The following is a 19,518-nucleotide window of genomic DNA, read 5'->3' as shown; positions in this document are numbered from 1 at the left end:
TACCACAGATTCCTTGCTTTAAAATCTTCGAGTGTTGTAACCGGTTTCCAGCTGGCACTAGGAGATTACCCTAATGTTAAGACCTCAGTTTTGTTATTGATATCATCTCCAGAGATCCTATGTTGTAATAATGCAAATAATCCATTAGTAATAACCATGTAAGCTTTTGCCTCTCCCTTTTTGAAGAACCTGCTATCAGCCAGTATTCCTGTTATGGGTGTATTCACAGCTAGGTCAGCTAGCCAGTGATTTGCTCCACTACTGTTGTAGACCATCGTCAGATGATACTTAGTTTTTAATGGTTGTGAATAATTACATAATTTGAGCATCCTTATTCTAGTGATACAAATGTCCTTTTGCCAGATTTCAGTATTTTTTGCCAGATTTACAGTTTTGATTTTTTTTATAAACACACACACATCAGGCATCAGGGTATCTTTTGATGTTCAGTATCAGACCATAAAAGCTAGTATCCTAGAAGGAACCAGATTTTGAAACTAATCCCAAAGAAGACTGTGAGCACTGGTGATGCTTAAGCATCATTTCACCTTTTCCAAATAGTACTTAGCTGGTACCATTCACCTAGTTTAATTAGATGGTACTGTAGTTGGCAAAGTTAAGTTTTACATGTGACATAGCTTTGTATTTTGGGGTATGCAAAAATTGTTAACCAAAATCTCTCAGAGTCTTATCTTACTGAGCCAAAAGATTTGTTCATAAGTGAGAACTTTTTATTTTCATAGTTCAGCGTGGGTTCGGGTCCCTTGTAGAAGAGGGTATTTCATGGCTATCAGTGGAAACCTTATGCATAAATATTAGGAAATTAAGATGTTCAGGGGATTTTTTGAGGCCATTGTAACTAAAAATGTAGCTATGATGTCTGCGGAAAGTAGGATCTATGTTATCTAAAAAAAAGGTTACAGCTACTTCTTGAAATTGTGGCATTGTACAAGTGAATGAGATGAAACTTTTATAATCAGTCTAAGAACCAGACTTAGGACCAACCACAAAAATTATTTCGTATCAGTTTTGAATAACAAGCGTAGGTATTTTGGTTACCAACAAAAGCATTGAAAAAATCAGTTTTACAGTGTATCCTGTAATGTCAATGGTTTTAGTGTGTCCAAAGCTCCCGTGGGAAATTAGTTGTTTCTCAACAGGTGAGACATTTGGTACACATGTACTACTATATTTCCTTGAACGCTTGTTAAAACTCCCAGATGTTTGCTGCTCTAAATCATTCGTGTTTTGTGAAGAACCAAAAAATAAGCACCAATCTTTTTTTTTTTTTTTTTTTTTATAGTTAACCAACCCTTCAATTGTCATACTTTTTTTGCCAAAGTGTTAAAATGTTGAAGTTATAGTGTTAGAAATAAAACTTATGAAAATTATATAAAAGTGGTATTTAGAATTTAAGGTGTTGTATAGTAAAGACTAAGTAAATCATAGAATCTCTCCTTCATTATGATTAAATCTTGTATATATGCTGTATTGTGTCTTTTTTTTTTATGCAGTACAGTAGTAATAGTTAGCATTTTCATGGGGGAAAAGACTAAGAAGAGTATGTCTACCCAAATCAGGCAGCATCAGTGTAAGAATTATATGGACTTCCATGTCCGATAGTAACAAACCCAGCTTTTGAGATGAAAGCAAATGAAGCTGTAGGAATATCGTTAGACAACATTTTGAAGTTAGAGCCAAATCTGTTGACAGGCCAGTGTGCCATTATTACACCAACAAAATGTGGATGCAGATTTTCTGCCAAGCAAAAATGTAAACTGATGTGAAAGGCACAAAACTTATTTGGATTTCCTTGTTGAAGCAAATCTTATGAACAATACTTTCACATCATACTTATTAATAGTTTAAAAGAATGGATTTTATGGGAGGTTAGTGACATCTAGGCAGGAGGGTAACGTTCAAACATTGGCTGAAGACCAAAAGATCTAAATCATGTCATTAATACCTTTAACTAAGTATAGGAAGCCTTATGAGGAATACCAAGTTTATTGATAGCATTGTGAGTAGTTTTAGGTGTTAATAAAAAAAGGTCTTGTATTCAAAAGAGCACCTATTTATGAAGGAGTGTAACCAATGCGCAAAATTGTGGACCTAAGATGTTTATTTAGTTAAACAAAAAAATATGACACCAGATATCTGTCAGCATAGAGATTTTTAATGATATCTGTGTGGTATATAGTTCCTGTCCTCTCCAAGAGGTAACAAAAATGTTTTTAATACTCTACTCTACATTTGAGTTATTGAACTCTTCCAGTATGTATTAATAAGTGAACGATCCATTGAACCACTCAAAGAAAAATAAGTTTGTTTAATTTTGCATTTTAGAAGCCTTGATATTTTGCATTACAGGACTAAGTATTAATGAATTACTTCAGCAGGTGAAGGTGAAGGATGCTCTGCAACAGCACCATAGTCCTGGTGGGCTTAGTTCTTCAGGTATCTACAGCGACGGAGATATAGGATCTTCAGACTCTTTATCCTTGGCTGGTCTAGGGCAGAAGAGTGACTATGATAGACGGACTAAGAAAAAGTAAGCTTGAAAAACCAATCATAATTTTCTTAATGGAACCAAAATGAGGATGGTTGAGAATAGAGTACAATTCCTGCTTCTTTGAAGGGTTATTATCTCTCAGCTTCATGGAAGAGGGATTTTGTCATCTTAGTATAATGTACAGGCAATCTCCGGTTATCAGCGGGGGTTCCATTCCCAGGGGGGTGCCAATAAGCAAAACCCGCCATTAACTGAAACTCGGTGATTTATGGCGCCAGTAACTGGTTATCAGCGCCATAAGCACCGTTATGACGCCAATAACCAGAACTTGTCCCATTATGGTGCCATAAATCGCTGATTTTATGGCACTTGTCGGATCGCCGATAACCGAGTCAGCCGATAACCGGGGGCTGCATGTAATGGCCTTTCCCCAGTCATTTAACTAATAAGATCATGTGGATTGCCAAAAATAGCAAAACAATTTCTGAAACTCTTATTTTTCTTTTTTCTTTGTGTGAAGCCTCTTTCATGTGATTGATGAACCTGTTGCTTGCATTTATGCTAAATTTAATCTATTTATTTACCCAGTTTAACATATAAAATGAAAGTTTATGGTTTACAGAAATTATTAATATCTTTGTAACAATATTTTTTTTTACTTTCCAGTTTGCCTGGTTATAGGCATGAGCTTCTAGCAGAAGCCATGAAGGCTGGTACTCCATTTGCGTTGTGGAATGGTCCAACGATAGTTGCTTGGTTGGAGTTATGGGTTGGCATGCCTGCTTGGTATGTTGCAGCGTGTCGAGCTAATGTAAAATCTGGCGCCATTATGTCAGCTTTAAGTGATGCTGAAATTCAGCGGGAAATAGGCATCTCCAATCCTTTACATCGTTTAAAACTTAGGTTAGCAATTCAAGAAATGGTTTCCCTAACTTCTCCATCGGCACCAAAAACCTCTCGGACAACTTTAGCCTTTGGGGATATGAACCATGAATGGGTAGGCAACGAATGGCTTCCAGCACTGGGACTCCCTCAGTATAGAACAACATTTATGGAATGCTTAGTTGACGCTCGAATGTTAGACCATCTTACCAAGAAGGACCTTCGAGGGCAGCTTAAAATGGTAGACTCATTTCATAGGTAAGACTTGAAGCTATTTGATTAAAGTGTATCAGTATATTTCAGCTATTTTTTGTAAATTCAGTAAATCATGTGTATTTTATAAGTATTTTTGAACTTCAATATTCAGCAATTATTGCTCATGGCCAATTTCATTTTGGTATTGTCTTTAAACACTAACCCTTCCTATGATGTTTCATTCCCTCAGAACCTCATTACAATTTGGCATCACTGCATTGAAAAAAATAAACTACGACCGTGTGGCATTAGAGGATCGTAGACGCAATTGTGAAGAAGAAAATATAGATGTTTTAGTGTGGACCAATGACAGAGTTATTAAGTGGATCACATTTATAGGCTTAAAGGTATGTACTTGCTTAGTGATTTGTTTTTACAGTATTGATACTTAAATCACTTTGTTATAATATTTAAAGGATCAGGTAAAAATGCTTAAGTACATTAACCGGTGTTTCAAGAGTTGTATGTTTTCATGTTATATGGATTATTGTATATCATTTACCTCATAAGTTTTGGCTAGTAATATAAATCAAGTTATTGGTATTAATTACAAGGACATGTACAATTGAATCTCAAGGAATTGTGGCATCTATACTGAGGTTTGTTTTTTGAAAGGAAAATATTGTATGAAATGCAACAGTGTGTCAGGTTAGATGGTAAGATTTTGATGTAGGATTGATGGGTAAAGCTACTTTTCTTGGAAAAGTTCTTATCAAATTTTCAGAATAACATATTAGACCAATATTATAAAATTTGGTTAAGTACTGAACATTTGATATGCATACGCATTGCCAAAACTTTTAGCGATAGGTACTGCAATTCCTGACAGAAACAGTATACATTTAATGAAAGGATGAGTATACTTTATTTATCATAGTAGTAATATTCTTTGTATGTTGTTCTTATGTATGTTCGAGTCTTACCGACATTTCTATTTGATTTCCAGGAGTATGCGAATAATTTAATAGAATCTGGGGTGCATGGTGCGCTTGTAGCCCTAGATGAAAGCTTCGATTACAATGCTTTAGCTTTAGCATTACAGATTCCTACTCAAAACACTCAGGTAAGGTATTTCATAATAAACTGTATACTGTGGGTATCAGTTAAATACCATATGACCACCTGCATATATCCCTCCAAGGATTTCATAGATATTTGATTTTTTCATTAAGTTACAATCTGCTAACTTGGAAAGTAATTGTGTAGGATGATTTCAAGCTATCAGTTGAAGAGCCAATCCAAATAAACTGGGCAAGGTTATTGTAGCTATGACAATAAATTAATTGTTAATGTAGCAGGCTAACTCACAACTAGTGTTAATTGTTGTCCTGATTTCAGCATCAGCGTGTTCTATTTTTGAAAGGAAGGAAGTATGGATAGTCCCTCACATTTAATGAACTTCGAGTTTCTTTGAATAAATTTTATGCATTTTGAAATGGATTAATGAATTGCACTATACACTTTAGATGGGAAATCTTGAATTGCTATCAAATAAATAGGTTTAGATAGTAAAAGCTTACTTTTAATGAGGAGCACTTAACAGAAAATAGAAGAAACTCACTACAGGATTATTATAAATGTTTTAAATTTTATTTATTCTTGTATTATTCTTTTTATCATCTTTTTTGTTTAGGTAATACGTATTGCAAATTATAACAATGTGTATTTTCTTTTACAGGCAAGACAGCTATTAGAGCAGGAATTCCGGAATCTTTTAACGACTGGAACAGATCGCACAGATATCAACAAGTCTTGACATGAGGCCCCCACTGCTAAGGATGCTGAAGCTAGGCTTGTTTAAATAAATCCAAAGAAAATCTTTAGGGTCACCAGTGTCAACATTGTGAAACGATAGTCGTGCATTCCTTAGACCCAAAATGTTGGGGTTGACTTCCTCATCATGAACTCTTCAGTAAGTGATAGTTAGCCTAGAATGCACAAATGAGTTTAAACTTGACAGTGGTGTTATTATTGTCATGAATTTCTTGTATAGATGAATGACAAAATGTGCAGGGATAGTGTGTTGAACTACTGGTGTCCTGAGCTGGACTATTCATCATCTGCCTTGTCATTTCTACTCATAATGAGCTTTGCAGTCAAACTGTGTCTATTTCATGCAACAGTAATGGAAAGGGTGATTTGTACAATAACTATTGGAAGAAGGGTGAATTGAGCAGGGAACTCCCTGGCAAAAAACCTAATCAACTGTGCTAAACCGAATCGCCTTTCCGGAACCTCTAGTCGATGGTGGCTATGGACCAGTGAGACAACAAGCCTGTGGTATGGTGTGTTCTGTTGAGCTGATACATATGAGGTTAGGTTAAGCCAAGTCATGTCATAGCTGCTGCTAGGTGGATGTGATTTCTTATACCTGGCATCATGCAGGGCTGTGAGTCTCGCTACATGATATGATACTGTGATGATGTTGACTGGATGAATATGTATGGTTGCTATACTTTATCAGAAATTTTATTATGAAATGGTGCATATAACATATGGGCATACATAGATTTAAAAAAAAGTGTTAGTGTATGTACTCAGAAAAAGTAGACATGGCAGCTTGTGAAAACTGTGCTGCTGTTGCTGCTGCTTAAACAAAGGAGCTTCTTGGTAACTTTGAAAAAACAGATGTAACCATGATGTGTTGTGTGAGTTACCCTTTCCTCTAGAATTATTAGGCTGCTAGAGTGGATGCTCATCCCTTGTAATAATAATTTGCTCTATATGTTGGTAGCTCTAATGTTTAATGACTTGGGTTTGAATGATTACCTCTTTAATATTTATGTGTGTTTGACCCTCATACCTCCACAATATTTATACCATTTGTGTGAATGATTAAAGTATATGTATGGATGGGAAGACTGCGTTCTCTTGTATTATTTATGGTGTGTTCATGAGTTTGCCATTTAGTAACATCATCATCTATGATTTAACTAAGTGTATGTTTTCACCAGACTGTACCAGCTAGGTTATTCAGTTGGGTAACATATCTCCACTTGAAAAATAACGAGGAAAATATTTGCATGCATACGAATGTCTACGGACATTTGAAACAACATTTTTCATTGGGGGTGAATGTCTCTTAGCGCCATCTTCAAGTATAGTACTGTACATAGTTAGAGCCAAGTACATTAAGCTGAGAAGTATTGATGTTTTCAGTGCAAAGCTCTGGAAATTAATCATACTGCCAATTTATGACAATAAGTTTTTTTAATCACAGTTCGAAAATCCTATCTAGAAAGTGGTGCTGCAACTATTTAGTTTTACATATAGGAATCATGAAGGTTTTGTTTTTTTCATAATCTAGTAGAAAACCAGTTCAATTGCTACATATATTACAGCCAGTTTCAAGAATTCATTGAGGATACTTTCAGATTTTGGCATTTTATAGAAATGGTGCAAGTGGAAGCTATCATTTGCAAAATTCTTAGCAAGAACCTTATAGGGAAGGTATCTGGTAATGGAAAGATATTGATGGGTATGCAAAAGTATTCTTCTATCAGATCCCAGTCTTCCCATATATTAGTTGTCATACTCCCAGTGGTGCATTACTCTTTCTTTAAGTAACTGCAAAAATTAAGTAATATGTACTTCGCTTACAATTCTTATGACAAAAAGCCTAGTGTCAAAGGTCTTTCATCATTTCTTGACTTCCATGCCATTGTCAAGTTCCCAACTTCTGCCGGATCAAAGCATTCCATACATTTTTTACCAACACAACTTGTCCTTTTGACAAGGAACATCATGTACTTTCAGATATTCTTTTAATTTTGTATTTCACGAACTTGCATATTTGTTTATCAACCAGTTTGCTGGCATTGCCATCTGAATCAAATGAAGTTCAGATTAATGAATTAGATTTATTTTGGCTGTTGAACTTTGATGCTCCTTCAAACCTGGAATGTATCTAAACTACTTATTGAACTCCAAGGGATTGATAAACTTTATAACTTTGGTATATTTGATTGTTTTAATTTTTTATTTTGAATTATCAGTAGTTTATGACGTAGATATGGTTTTGTCATATAAAGTGGGATGTATGTAGCCTTTGATACTGAACAAAACTTGCTTGGATTATTGTTGTCTTATTGTGAGTTTGAGGCTTAGTAGTTGGAATGAGAATGCACTATAGATACACTGTAACCAAAGTCTAAATTAGTGTTGATTCCTTATTTTTTGAATAAAAGGTATGTATCATACCAAGTTATGCTGTATAAGGTACAGACACATGGTAGGGTAGGACATTGTTAAAATGAAAACATTGCTGCTGATGTGTCAAGTGATAAGATAGTTTCTTATTATCAGCCTTTCAGAGAACTTTGCAAAGTTTCTAAAACCAAGTGCCTCCCTGACTTTGCAGTAAAACTTTATGAAATCTTTTATTATAGCATTCATCTAAAAAGACCATAAACTAAGTTTAGCACCATTATATGTCAAAGTATATTACAGAATTTGTGTAGCATTCAATATGGATATTTAAGTTGTATAGCATACCTTTTAGATACAGTGAGGTTAGTAAAATATTTAGCACTATAGTCATTAAATATGTTGACTAAAATGGTCAGTGGCATAGAAAACAACGTGAATGTGAATCACTAAGATAAAACCTCAAGCTGATTTGGATTGGAAAAATCTCAAGCTGTGTATGCATAATAACTGCAACTGGGTACTTGGTAATCATCATGCAAAAAGATGGCATACTCCCCCCCCCTCCTCCCCTTAGATGTTTTTCATGTGATGTGATGCACTCATTACTGTAGTCCATTATGAAATCATGGTGGCTTATTGTAAATTACCTTTCATTACCAATATTTCAGGGTGCGTACTCTTAAAAATTTATATTCCTGTACTTTTGCTGTTTCAAATATCCATAATTTCTGTTGTATTGTGATGAAATTAATTCTTAGAAAACTTTAGTGAAAGAATTCATTACAGCTAAGCATACATATACTCTTAGAATTGTCAATTCTCAACTTGTTCACCATCACATGCTGCCATGCTTTCCACACTTACAGTGGGTCTTCCATGTCACAGTTTGATTATGATGAAACTTTTTTTTCTTGAATTTCTCCACTGTCAGTTAGAAGGCAATCATACCTCACACCTGACTGTCTTACTCACTCCACCCTTCAATAAAATAGGAAAGGTCTGTTTTCTCAGTATTGCATTTCTGCCAGTAAGGATGAAAACAAGGAAATTAACTTTAGTAAACTTTTGAAGACCTAAAGAATATATTTTCTGATTTGTAAATTTACCTTCTCTCAGTTTTGTTTTGAATGTTTATTGCCTCTGTCAAAGAGAATGGTAATGTGTTTATGTGTTTGTATCAACCAAACCATTGGAAAATTATTGCCTTATGCTTCCATTCAAGTTATCAGTGTACTATGCACACATTACCCAAGCAGGAAAAGATGATTATGCTTAAATGGTGAAAGAAGCTGTCCTCTCGGAAGGAGTGAGAACCCTATGTTTCTTACCTGTCTCATCTTTACAGAACAGTCCATTTTCTTCTTTTCTCATTTTTGCCTCTGTTTTCACATTCATCATTAACATGTTTGCCTCTTCTTTTCCCTTCAGTTTTTTTTCTTTTATGCTTCTTGGTTTTATGTAGTGCAGACCTCAAGTTCCCTTTCCTTCATCTATATTAGTTTTTTAAAATTAATTTTACTGGATTTCCAGCTGGCGCTAGGAGATTATCCTAATGTTAAGACCGAAGGTTTGTTAGTTATGAAAAATACAAATTGATTAAAAAGATTTTCATTTTAAAGATATTTGCTATTCTTGTCTGGTGTGCCATTTCTGCAGCCTTTATTCTTGTTTAAATCTTGCAGGATATATTTTTATAGTAAATATAATTCTGATTGTGTAAGTGTTCACTGAGGCAGCCCTTTTAGGTATGGTATGCAAAGATTTTTTTGCATTGTCGTCATGGACTAAGTATGAAATTGTATTTTATTCCTTTAAAAGAAATTTTAAATGATTATGCTCAGAGTGCAAAGGGCTCTCCCTCCAACATCTGGTTTGCCTTCTCCACAGAAAATAGGCATTTAGTCATTTTCTTCCATTTTAATTATTATGGACCTCTACCTTGATTATCTTTTAATAAACTACTTTTTTTTTTCTTAATTTTTTCTTGTTTTGGTGGGGATGGAGTCAGTTTGTCAGTTTTTTAATTTTTATCATACATCCGTAAGAAGATGGATTCTTCATTTGTTTTGTATTCTTACCTGACACTATTCCTTTAGTTTGGCTGCTGGTTTCTGCTAAATTATACTTACTTCCAATTGCCTAAGTAGATAGATACTCAGCTATCATAAGTAATGGTTCATTTTGTGTGAACGTGTGAAAGTGCTATATATTTTGTATGGTAATTGCAAGCAAGTGGATATAAGAGAAGTTCCACCTCTTTCCTGTCTGATTGGACGCAGATTTGTCCGTGTTTGAGTAACTTTCATACTGGTGCAGGTTACATGGAAAACATACAAATCTTTCACTACAAAGGTGCATTTTTCTTGTCACTTAAGTAGAGTCATCATTCCTGTTTTGGAACTGTATGAATAAGGTGTACAGTGGCTATCTAAGATAATGGTTTTTAAGTATGAGAAAATCTGTCTCGGCATCTCTTTTTAATATTAGGATTATTTTGCTATGTAAAGCAATTATGCATAATTATTACTGCAAACCAAAAGTAATTCGTTCCAGCACTGAAAAGACATGTTGGTTTGTATATTTCACAAAGGAAAATTCACTTTTTTCCCCTGAATTCCATTGTTTATTATTCTGTATGTTTTGGGATGTAAAATTATTAAAAGGTGATAAATTTTTCATTTACGGTATACTAAGACTAAGTACTTAGAACAAAAAAGTTTAAAACCAAAGTGATCCACCTGTTTGCCATAATATGTAGCCTGCGTCTTGGGTCAAGAAATATCTCAAGATAGATCTTCTGGCAGTTAACTTTCACCCAGATACTGATGGGAATCCCCAACTTATGACTGGACCATGTTCCTGGTCTGTCATAAGTCAGACAACTGTGCATGTTGCATGCATCAGTTATCTAGTTAATTCTTTACTTTGTGTTACATATTCTTCAGATTTAATTTTTTACATGTCCATCACCCAAGTAAATTGCACAAAATATTAATTTGGTTTTATTTAGGAATAGCTCTTGTTACATTGCAAGCATTAATTTTTTTCTATTTGTAACTTCCATTTATTTTCATTGTGAGTGCAAGCAGATGCAAGTCAAATTGATCATAAGTCATTGACAGAACATACTTATGAAAGTACTTTTCTGTCCATGTTTTTTTGTAATGATTTGAAAATTGCAGTCATTGCATACAATTTACCCTTTTTTTGTTAGCCATGCTGTCAGATGTAAACTCAATGCTTTATAGAGAATATCTGGTCACAGTTGATGAAAGGCTGTTACTGCAAATAAAATCTGATTAACCAAAACTTTTGCCTATCAAGAGATTTCTTTATCATCTGCAAGACAAAAGTTATGAATATTTGAAACTGCACTTCTTACATGAAGGGTTACAAATAAATAGTAGTTAGGTGCCTGTTGAATGTGTTAATGCCTATAACAACAGACATGATTATTCAAATGATCAAGAGTATATGAATATTGCTGTGCCACAGTACTATTCTTATTTTACAAATTTCTTCGTACATGGTCAAATGATTTTTTTTTATTTGCTAGTGCAGATGTAATTTTATATTTTTAATTTTATTCACATTGTAAATATTTCAATTTGCAGAATGCTGTTTTGTACTTAAGTACCTAACATCAAACAAGTACTAACGTTTTTCTTTTACCTAAGTACATTTTTATGGCAACTAGGGAAATTTAATTTTTTTTGTACTTTCATTAACATTAATGGTTTGAGTTTGAGAAGCAGTTGCAGTTTTATCATGGATTTGTGGATTTAGACAATGTACTTAAGGGTAATCTTTCTGCATTTGAAGTACATGTATTATGATGTAGTAAATCAGACATGTACTCAGTTTAACAAGTGCAGTACCTAACAAATATGAAATGTACAATGAAATCTTCTTTTTCCCCATTCAGTTATGGTAGGGAACAGGAATGCCAATGCTTTATAGAAGAAATAAAACTACCATTGCTCATAACATTATGTAGTCTTAGTTTAAGGTAGAAACAGTAAATTGCTTTACTTGAATACTATAACTTTCTGTTGAACATTTTGAGATTTTAATTAGACTCTGTCAAATTATGGTAGTACGTATTCTGTACCACATATTAAGAGATGTATTTTGCCCATTTAAAATTTTATGTTAACCACATTTATCATTATGTACTTTGTTACTACCTTCATTGATAAAATAAAATGATGTGCAAGCTTTGTGGGCAGAATTCATATAGTATATAATATGCCTCAGTATCTCACTTCAGTCATGTTGAAATCATGTTCACCAAAGTTACTAAGTGCCCCTTCCTCCTCCTTACATTTCACATAGTTTATTTCTTTCCATACGTAGGTGTATGAAATAGTATTACTGTCTATGGAATGCTGAATGATTGCTCAGTATTGCAACATTGCCCATCATCAATTGTATAGAATTTATATAAAGTTTATTTATATTGTGGATGATCTAGTGTATGATTGAACTGCCAGATGAAGGCCCAAAGACTGTTTAGACTAATCAGTAGTGTACAGCTCAGACAGGGCACCTATAAAAAAACCACAGGAATACTGTGTATGTGTATTTGGTGCAATGTCTGTGTACGCACATAGGATTTATATGTAACTGTCTGTGTTTTGCCATCATTGTTGAATCACAGTGTCCTGGTTTTAATTATATATTGACTGATGTAACAGTGTTAGACACACTTCCTCATTAAGGAAGGGTGGAGCAGCAGGGTTTGGCAGGCAGCCATATTTCATGAGAAGAGGGAAAAATTAATCTTCCAAACTTGACATGCCAAACTTGTCTTTGTAATTTTAGTTGTAAAAAGTCAAATTAATTATATCAAGTGACACCATCAAGGCAAACAGTGACGGTATGTTGTTACTATGATGTTTTGAAAGATAACTGGTCATGTTTCAAAGGGATTCCATGAAGTGTACTTCTTGTTATCAAGTGGACAGAGTTGGCCAGTTAATTTGTGAAAGAGCTGTGTTGTCATAAACATATGTGGTCTGTACAGTGCACTTAACATCCACGTTGAGTATGTTTGATTGTTTCTGTGAAACTTCTGTACACTGTAAGTAGTGCCCCATTCTCAACGTCATGTTTCGTGTAATGCCAGATATACTCACCTCATTGTTATATGTAAAGCTTCATGTTGACCAGATCATCTTGCCTGCATTATTCACTCATGATACTGCATTAGTTTTAATTTCTTGAATCCTGTGTTCTGGTGCTGTGTGGCTGTAGCATCCCTTGACACTCATCTCCCCAGCCTCTCTCTCTCTCTCTCTCTCTCTCTCTCTCTCTCTCTCTCTCTCTCTCTCTCTCTCTCTCTCTCTCTCTCTCTCATGTTCTGTTTACCTCTTGTAACCTAACCATTGTGTGTCACATTCATTCTTCATCTCCCTTTTCTATAATCATGGCCTGGGATCTGGATAACCATTCCATTCATGTCTTGTACAGTAATTATTGTCCCTTAACGGTCCTAAGGTGTGTGCGTGTACTCGTTACAGTGGTGAGCCTTCCCAGTTGGGTGGTAGCCTTATACAGCCTTCTAAATACAGTATCTATTCCACTCTCTTTCTTTCTGTCTTTCTCTTTGCTTTTTATCACATTTGATTTTTATATTTTAATGGTTATGAATGTAATTTTCAGCCTGAAAATGCTGTACTATTTATTAATACTAATCAATTTGGTAAGTGAACTTACAATGGTATTCCTGCTGTGCAGTTTTATAGTTGATTTCTTAAGGTTGGTCCCCAGGTATGAAATGCCAACTTTCAAAAAGTTTTGCAAAAAAAACCCATAGATATGATTTACATAGTTTAGAAAATTTATAATGATACTATTACTGTACTATACAATTAAATAGCATGGCAATTTGTAGTTACTCTTGTCAAGAGAATGATAATTCAAAGGTCTAATGAGGAAAGCTACAACTTTAGATACCAAAATTTTCATATTGAAAATATTTTCTTTAGAATTTATCTCGTTTGCATTGTTTTCTACCATGAATAGTTCAAGAGCCCTAAAATCAGTGCAGAGGAATCTTGAGGCCTGAACATAAGCTGTTAGGTTACACGTTTTTGCCAGGTTCCATATTAAGTGATTTTAAGTCAATGGGAAAACTTTTATCATTCGGACCCTTTGCTCATTTTGACATGGAAGAAAAATGAAAAATAGGTATTAGTTAAAAATTTGTCATTTCTACATGAGATTTTAAGATTTTTTATCAAAATTCATTTATGAACTTTTTCTTCATCCCATTTGTGTATGTAGTTTAAAATAACTATTTTAAGCAGTTGACAATAACATTTAATTGTACTGGGATTTATATTTTCTGTAAAATATTCTATATTTCATAGACTCCTCACTGAAATTGCCTTAGATTTTTCATTATACGTATTTGAAAAGCGAAGTGCAAACCACTGGTATACACATTACCTGTAAATGATATAAAGGCAATGAGGGTAGAGTCAACTGACTTGCAAGTAAAGGTGCTGTTTAATCACCATCGCTCACGTTTAGGGGAAAAAGTCTACCTAAGACTCAGAGGTCTGGAAAAACTAAGCCCTCTTAATAATAATAATAACCTAGGGGAAAAAGATTGTTTTTAGTAAGTTTAGTGTAACATTTCACCTAGTATTGTATATTGGAAACCTTACTCCATGAATTATTAACTTAAGTATGAGGGGTTAGTACTTTTTAATCAAAGAAATATATAAATATCTTTATACACTCATGTACATATATGTATAGTACATATATATTTGTGTGTAGATAAAAAGTGTTATGGAAAGGGGAACAACATGGTCCTATACCCTGTTATACTTTATATATTATTGGAAAGAAAGTTCAAGCAGGAGAAGAATAACAGAGAGAAGAAACATAATAAGATTATATTAAGAAGCGAGAGGTTAACAGAACAACAAAAAATAAAGCAATTTTTCAGCAGATAAGTACAAGGTACACATTAACATGAGTTCAAGGGCAAGGTTGTCAAAATAATTCCATGATATGAGGTCCAAACATTAGATCTTCACTGAGTTTGCCTTCACCACCTCCTGCACTACAGTACAAGCATCAGTCTCGTCATTAATAGGTGGTGAGGGGATATAGTAAAAGTAGGAGTAGTAATCGATACAAGATGGGCATAGGGGTGTATACAATTGCCCCTCCATTAACATGCCCACTTCTTTAGCTAAAAGGCAACATACAGGTGATAAACAGCATCTACAGTTCAGTGAAAATTCCATGGTTGTCTGTAAAGAAAATAATTATATGAATTAGGTATATTACAATTCCACAACTTCCAGATCGTAAGTTCTTCATTCAATAATAGTTAACTATCTAAAGATAAAGGTTACTGTCTTTGATAAATTGATATTTACAATAGTCAGGTCCAGAAAATAATATTATATTGATTTCCTTTCACTTTTGACCAAGATTTTATTTTATTACTCACATTACGAATTTTTACGATGGCTTCACTTATTCTGTTTTATCTTATGCAGGTGAATTTTATGTATAATATGTACTTCAGTTACTAGTATATACTTGGTATCGTCATTGCCGTTATCATAAAATGACCCAGATTTAATTTGAAAACAAAGATAAATGTCAGTGTAAGCATTAAGTTAGAAATTAAAGTCAATTTTATGTTGTTAATTGTTTGTGGTTCTTATATGTTAAGAAGGCCTAACATAGCAACCAGCTTGGGAGGAGAGCAGAAGCGATTGCTCTCCAAGGCGGTCAAAGAAAGACTATCGGTGACCAGCTTCCACCTCGTATATGCACAAGTTGCCAGATGCCACAGATTCCCTGCTTTACAATCTTTGATTGTTTTTAACTGGTTTCCAGCTGGCGCAAGTAGATTATCCTATTGTTAAGACTGAGGGTTTGTTAGCCATGAAAAATACAAATGGATTAAAAATTTGTCATTTTTCATGTAAATGGGGACATGTTTGTGAGGAAATTTTTGTTCATTTTCCACTCCTAAATGCATTTTATTCCTCTTTCTGACTCTCATTTGATACCTCGAAAATGCTCAGCTACACTTACCAGCAGCAGGTTTGGTTAGGAAAACATGGTATGGCATATTTTCTTCATCCTTTCTTTATTTTCCTCGGTAAATAATATTTTTTAGATAAGGTTTTTTCGTTTTATTTCCAGTAAATATATTCAGTATTGATATATTCTTGTTATAAACTACCAGCCTTCTTGGGTTTAACAGTCATGGGTTCATCTAATCCAGATGTTAGTAGTCATATATGAGCTCATAATTTCTTTTCCCTCTAGTTCTGGCACGTTGCTTTTTCTTCGTTGGTGTTCCTTTAGACAATTTCTCCACACGTACAGTATTTAGTAATTGTGAAAGCACCTGTAATTGCTGTTTGTAGATTCTTGATACTTACGAACTAGTTGGATATTGACAGCACAATGCCATGATGAAACCCATCGCACTTCCAGCTTTTGCTGACCATCTGTGTTTACTGACTTGCTTCGGAATCATCTTTACTTCTGTTGGTTTTTGTTAGTGTGCATTAAAATATTGAATGAAAAATATGAAGATTCTTTTTATGTTAAGAGGATGCTCCTACATTATTTGCATGATACTGCAAGATCCAAATAAGAAAAATGCAGCCACAGTGGATAAAGTCTTGACATTCATGGCCGTTTTGCCTCACTTTTGTTATTCATAATAATGGTTGAATATCTTCTCCTTATGGTGTTTTGATTAACCTTGGCTCATTTTTCAATCTCAGCGAACACTGAATATTCACAAACTAATAAGATTTTGTTTACTGTAATGATGCAATATATTGTCAGTAATTTGAAGAGGGATGACATTTCCATATTCTAAGTAGTCATATGTTTTTGTTACATATTGTCAATAACAGTTAATTCAAGGGATGCCTGAACAGAATACTATTGCCAAAATATTTCCAGTGTACAAACGGTTTTGATTTGATCTTTTCTAGAATGAGTCATTTATTATGGGGCTTGAAGACCTACAATACTATCGTAGAACCGTTCCAATTTGATTTATACCATATCTTAAAAAGCTGATTTTGTGGGTACAGTACTGTGTATAATATTATATTGGAAGATCACTTGGTAAAATGAAATTGTTCAAGATATCTTAATTAAAGTAAAAAAGAATGATATTCATGATACGCCGTGGATTCGAAAGAGATACGACGCTTGGACCGTGAAGGTAGCAAAGAGACGTTTGTGGTTGCTAAATCACGGGGGTAAAGTTGTAGCTTTATTCATTGGAGCCAATTATGGTATTGTGTGCTGCGCCATGCAATGTGGTTCTAAAGTGCATGTTAAAATTAAGCAACTTCTCTAAAAAGTACTTTCTTCCGCAAAGTCTAGTCTGGGTCCCAATAGTTTTCCTGTGATGATAAAGTGTGGTGTATAGTGTTTAGTGAGCCCTCCAAACCTTCTACCTCTTAAACCTTTCCATAACCCTTAGTGTTCTTCAATACAGTATTAATGCTAAAAAAAAATGGCTGCAAATGTTACACTTACCATTGTATCACATCTTGCAACAAATTGTGGCCCGGGGGGCAAATCTTTATTTTTCATACATTCTATAGATTTTTTTTTATAATATACAGTATATATATATATATATATAAATATGTTCTATAAGGCTGGGTATTTTATAGTTTTAATTTTTTCCAGCAAGACAGCACCAGTCTTATAATCTTGTCAGTGTTTTGTGCCATTGTATGATTAATTCTAGGACAAATGGGCAATAAATGAGTTAACGTTTAAAAATTACCGAAACTAACTGTATTTTTAGTATATATTTTGTAATGGTTACTTTTCATGGAAGCTTGCTCACTCAGTACAATTTCAACAGAATCTTGATCAACTCGGTTATCAAGGCATAACCAGCATGGTCTCTGTAGAGTCAATGAAGAATCCAAAAGATCAAATGTGGACTGGCCAGGTATATTTTATGTACCAAATCATCTCCCAAGTTTAGCTATACAGTATAAGTAGATTGTTGAGATGTAGATTAAATGAGCCCAACCAAAGTCTCGGTGATCGCCTCAGCTCTGGTGTGCTCTCCCAAGGACGCAGACAGACAGATTGAGGCTCCCCACCAATCAATCCTCCTACTACTATTACTAATCCTCTGACTGTTCATCCTCATCACCATCTTTTGGTGAGGCTTTGCTGTGTTGACTTCCGTCAATTTTATGTTGAATACTAATGCCAAGATCCTGTCTCTCAAAAAAAAGGTAAATAAATAAAAAGGAAGAAAAAAAATGAACCTTTCTATTTGTAGAGGTCAACTGCTGTTCACTTAGACATCTAGTACAGATGGTCAAGTTACATGAGGTCAGGGTCATGGCTTTTCTTTTACATATCTTGTGTCGTCTTCTCTTTTGTTACATCAAAATACTTCAAAAATCATGTAAAATATCATTAAATAAACAATGATTTCTTAAGTAAATTGGTAGTTGTCATTCGCCTTCCCAAAAACTATGATAGGCTTGGTACAGTAATCCTGTCTATGCAGCCCAATTAGAATAAGGTACAAGGTACTCAAAGTTATTAGAAAATGGAAATTAAACTGACTGTCAGAGAACAAAAGCGTAGAAAATGCCATAAAACAGAAATGGCAAAAATATGGAATTTTATGTAGAAATGTATTTAGTTTAATAGTTCACAAATTCACAATTTCTTCCCCAGACTGTTGGGCACAATTGTGAACTGGACCACAGGAGACCAAGCTCCCAATTTTGCAACGTAAAAACACCATACAAACAAACAAACATTCCATGCAACGTTAAAAACCCCATACAAACAAACAAAATAAGCTATATGACACAGAATCAAACCACCTCTAGTCAAAAAAGAAAAGTAAAAAGTTGAGTGGAGTAAAGAAACCTAGAACTGAAGAGGAAAATATGGGAAATACAGTTCCATAGACAAAACCCCCAGAGAGGAGTCTTACAGAATAGTGTCTTGTCAATGACACGTATCAGCACAGTAATTATATGCTAATGTCAACGGTAAAAACATAGACTGTATACAAACTTTTATAAAGTATTCCCAAAACAAGCAAACTACACTTACGTTAGTGAAAATCGAAATTATTAGGAATATCACAGAATAGAAATGGTTAGCCATTCGTAGCCACCATACCTCGTAGGTATTATGTTCACTCCTTCAGTATTTATGATTGATTAAGCTTCTCTATACGTACATACCAAGTTATTGCTAAATAAATGGTGTCTTGAATTGTTTATGTTTCATGACCATTTAAAATTCGATAAGAACTATCTTTCATCTAACCTCTAGTGATTGATTATACAAATAAACCTGTATTGATGAAATACAATCTGGGATATGATGGAAGCAATGTACGATAGTGTAGATGTGAGTACGACAACTTAGACACAATCGGTACGATAACTTGGGATTATGGGATACTCCATTAGCTACTTCAAGTTCCCACCACTACTTGACAAAATGTCATGGCGTCGTGAATTCCTGGTTACTGCCATCCTTGTTGTTGTAAAACGATGAAAAACTTAGTATATGGTAAGTTAACTGACTATCCTACTGTTCAAGTAAATACAGGATGAGTTAATGTAACAAAATGTAAGGTTTTTAAGTATATTATTTACTTGAATACAGGATTGCCTAGCTTAGAGTTTTGGCTATCACATTATGAAGGAGGTTAG

At 34.2% G+C, this 19,518-nt stretch overlaps 1 protein-coding gene across 1 annotated transcript in view; it reads left to right on the top strand.

The window, feature by feature from the left end:
* LOC135223869 (liprin-alpha-1-like) overlaps nucleotides 1–18,281 on the top strand; it is a 294,483-nt gene extending 276,202 nt beyond the window's left edge. The window contains exons 25-29 of the mRNA XM_064262769.1: nucleotides 2,397–2,551; nucleotides 3,179–3,652; nucleotides 3,840–3,996; nucleotides 4,596–4,712; nucleotides 5,328–18,281. Coding sequence (XP_064118839.1) covers nucleotides 2,397–2,551; nucleotides 3,179–3,652; nucleotides 3,840–3,996; nucleotides 4,596–4,712; nucleotides 5,328–5,405 — 981 coding nt within the window. The 3' untranslated portion in view covers nucleotides 5,406–18,281. The remainder of the gene's footprint in view (nucleotides 1–2,396; nucleotides 2,552–3,178; nucleotides 3,653–3,839; nucleotides 3,997–4,595; nucleotides 4,713–5,327) is intronic.
* The last annotated feature ends 1,237 nt before the right edge of the window (nucleotides 18,282–19,518 follow it).

Source organism: Macrobrachium nipponense, chromosome 10 (genome assembly GCF_015104395.2).
Source record: "Macrobrachium nipponense isolate FS-2020 chromosome 10, ASM1510439v2, whole genome shotgun sequence".
Classification (NCBI taxonomy): Eukaryota; Metazoa; Arthropoda; class Malacostraca; order Decapoda; family Palaemonidae; genus Macrobrachium; species Macrobrachium nipponense.
Note: the sequence above shows the minus strand (reverse complement) of the source record. Positions and strands in the feature narration are given on the sequence as shown.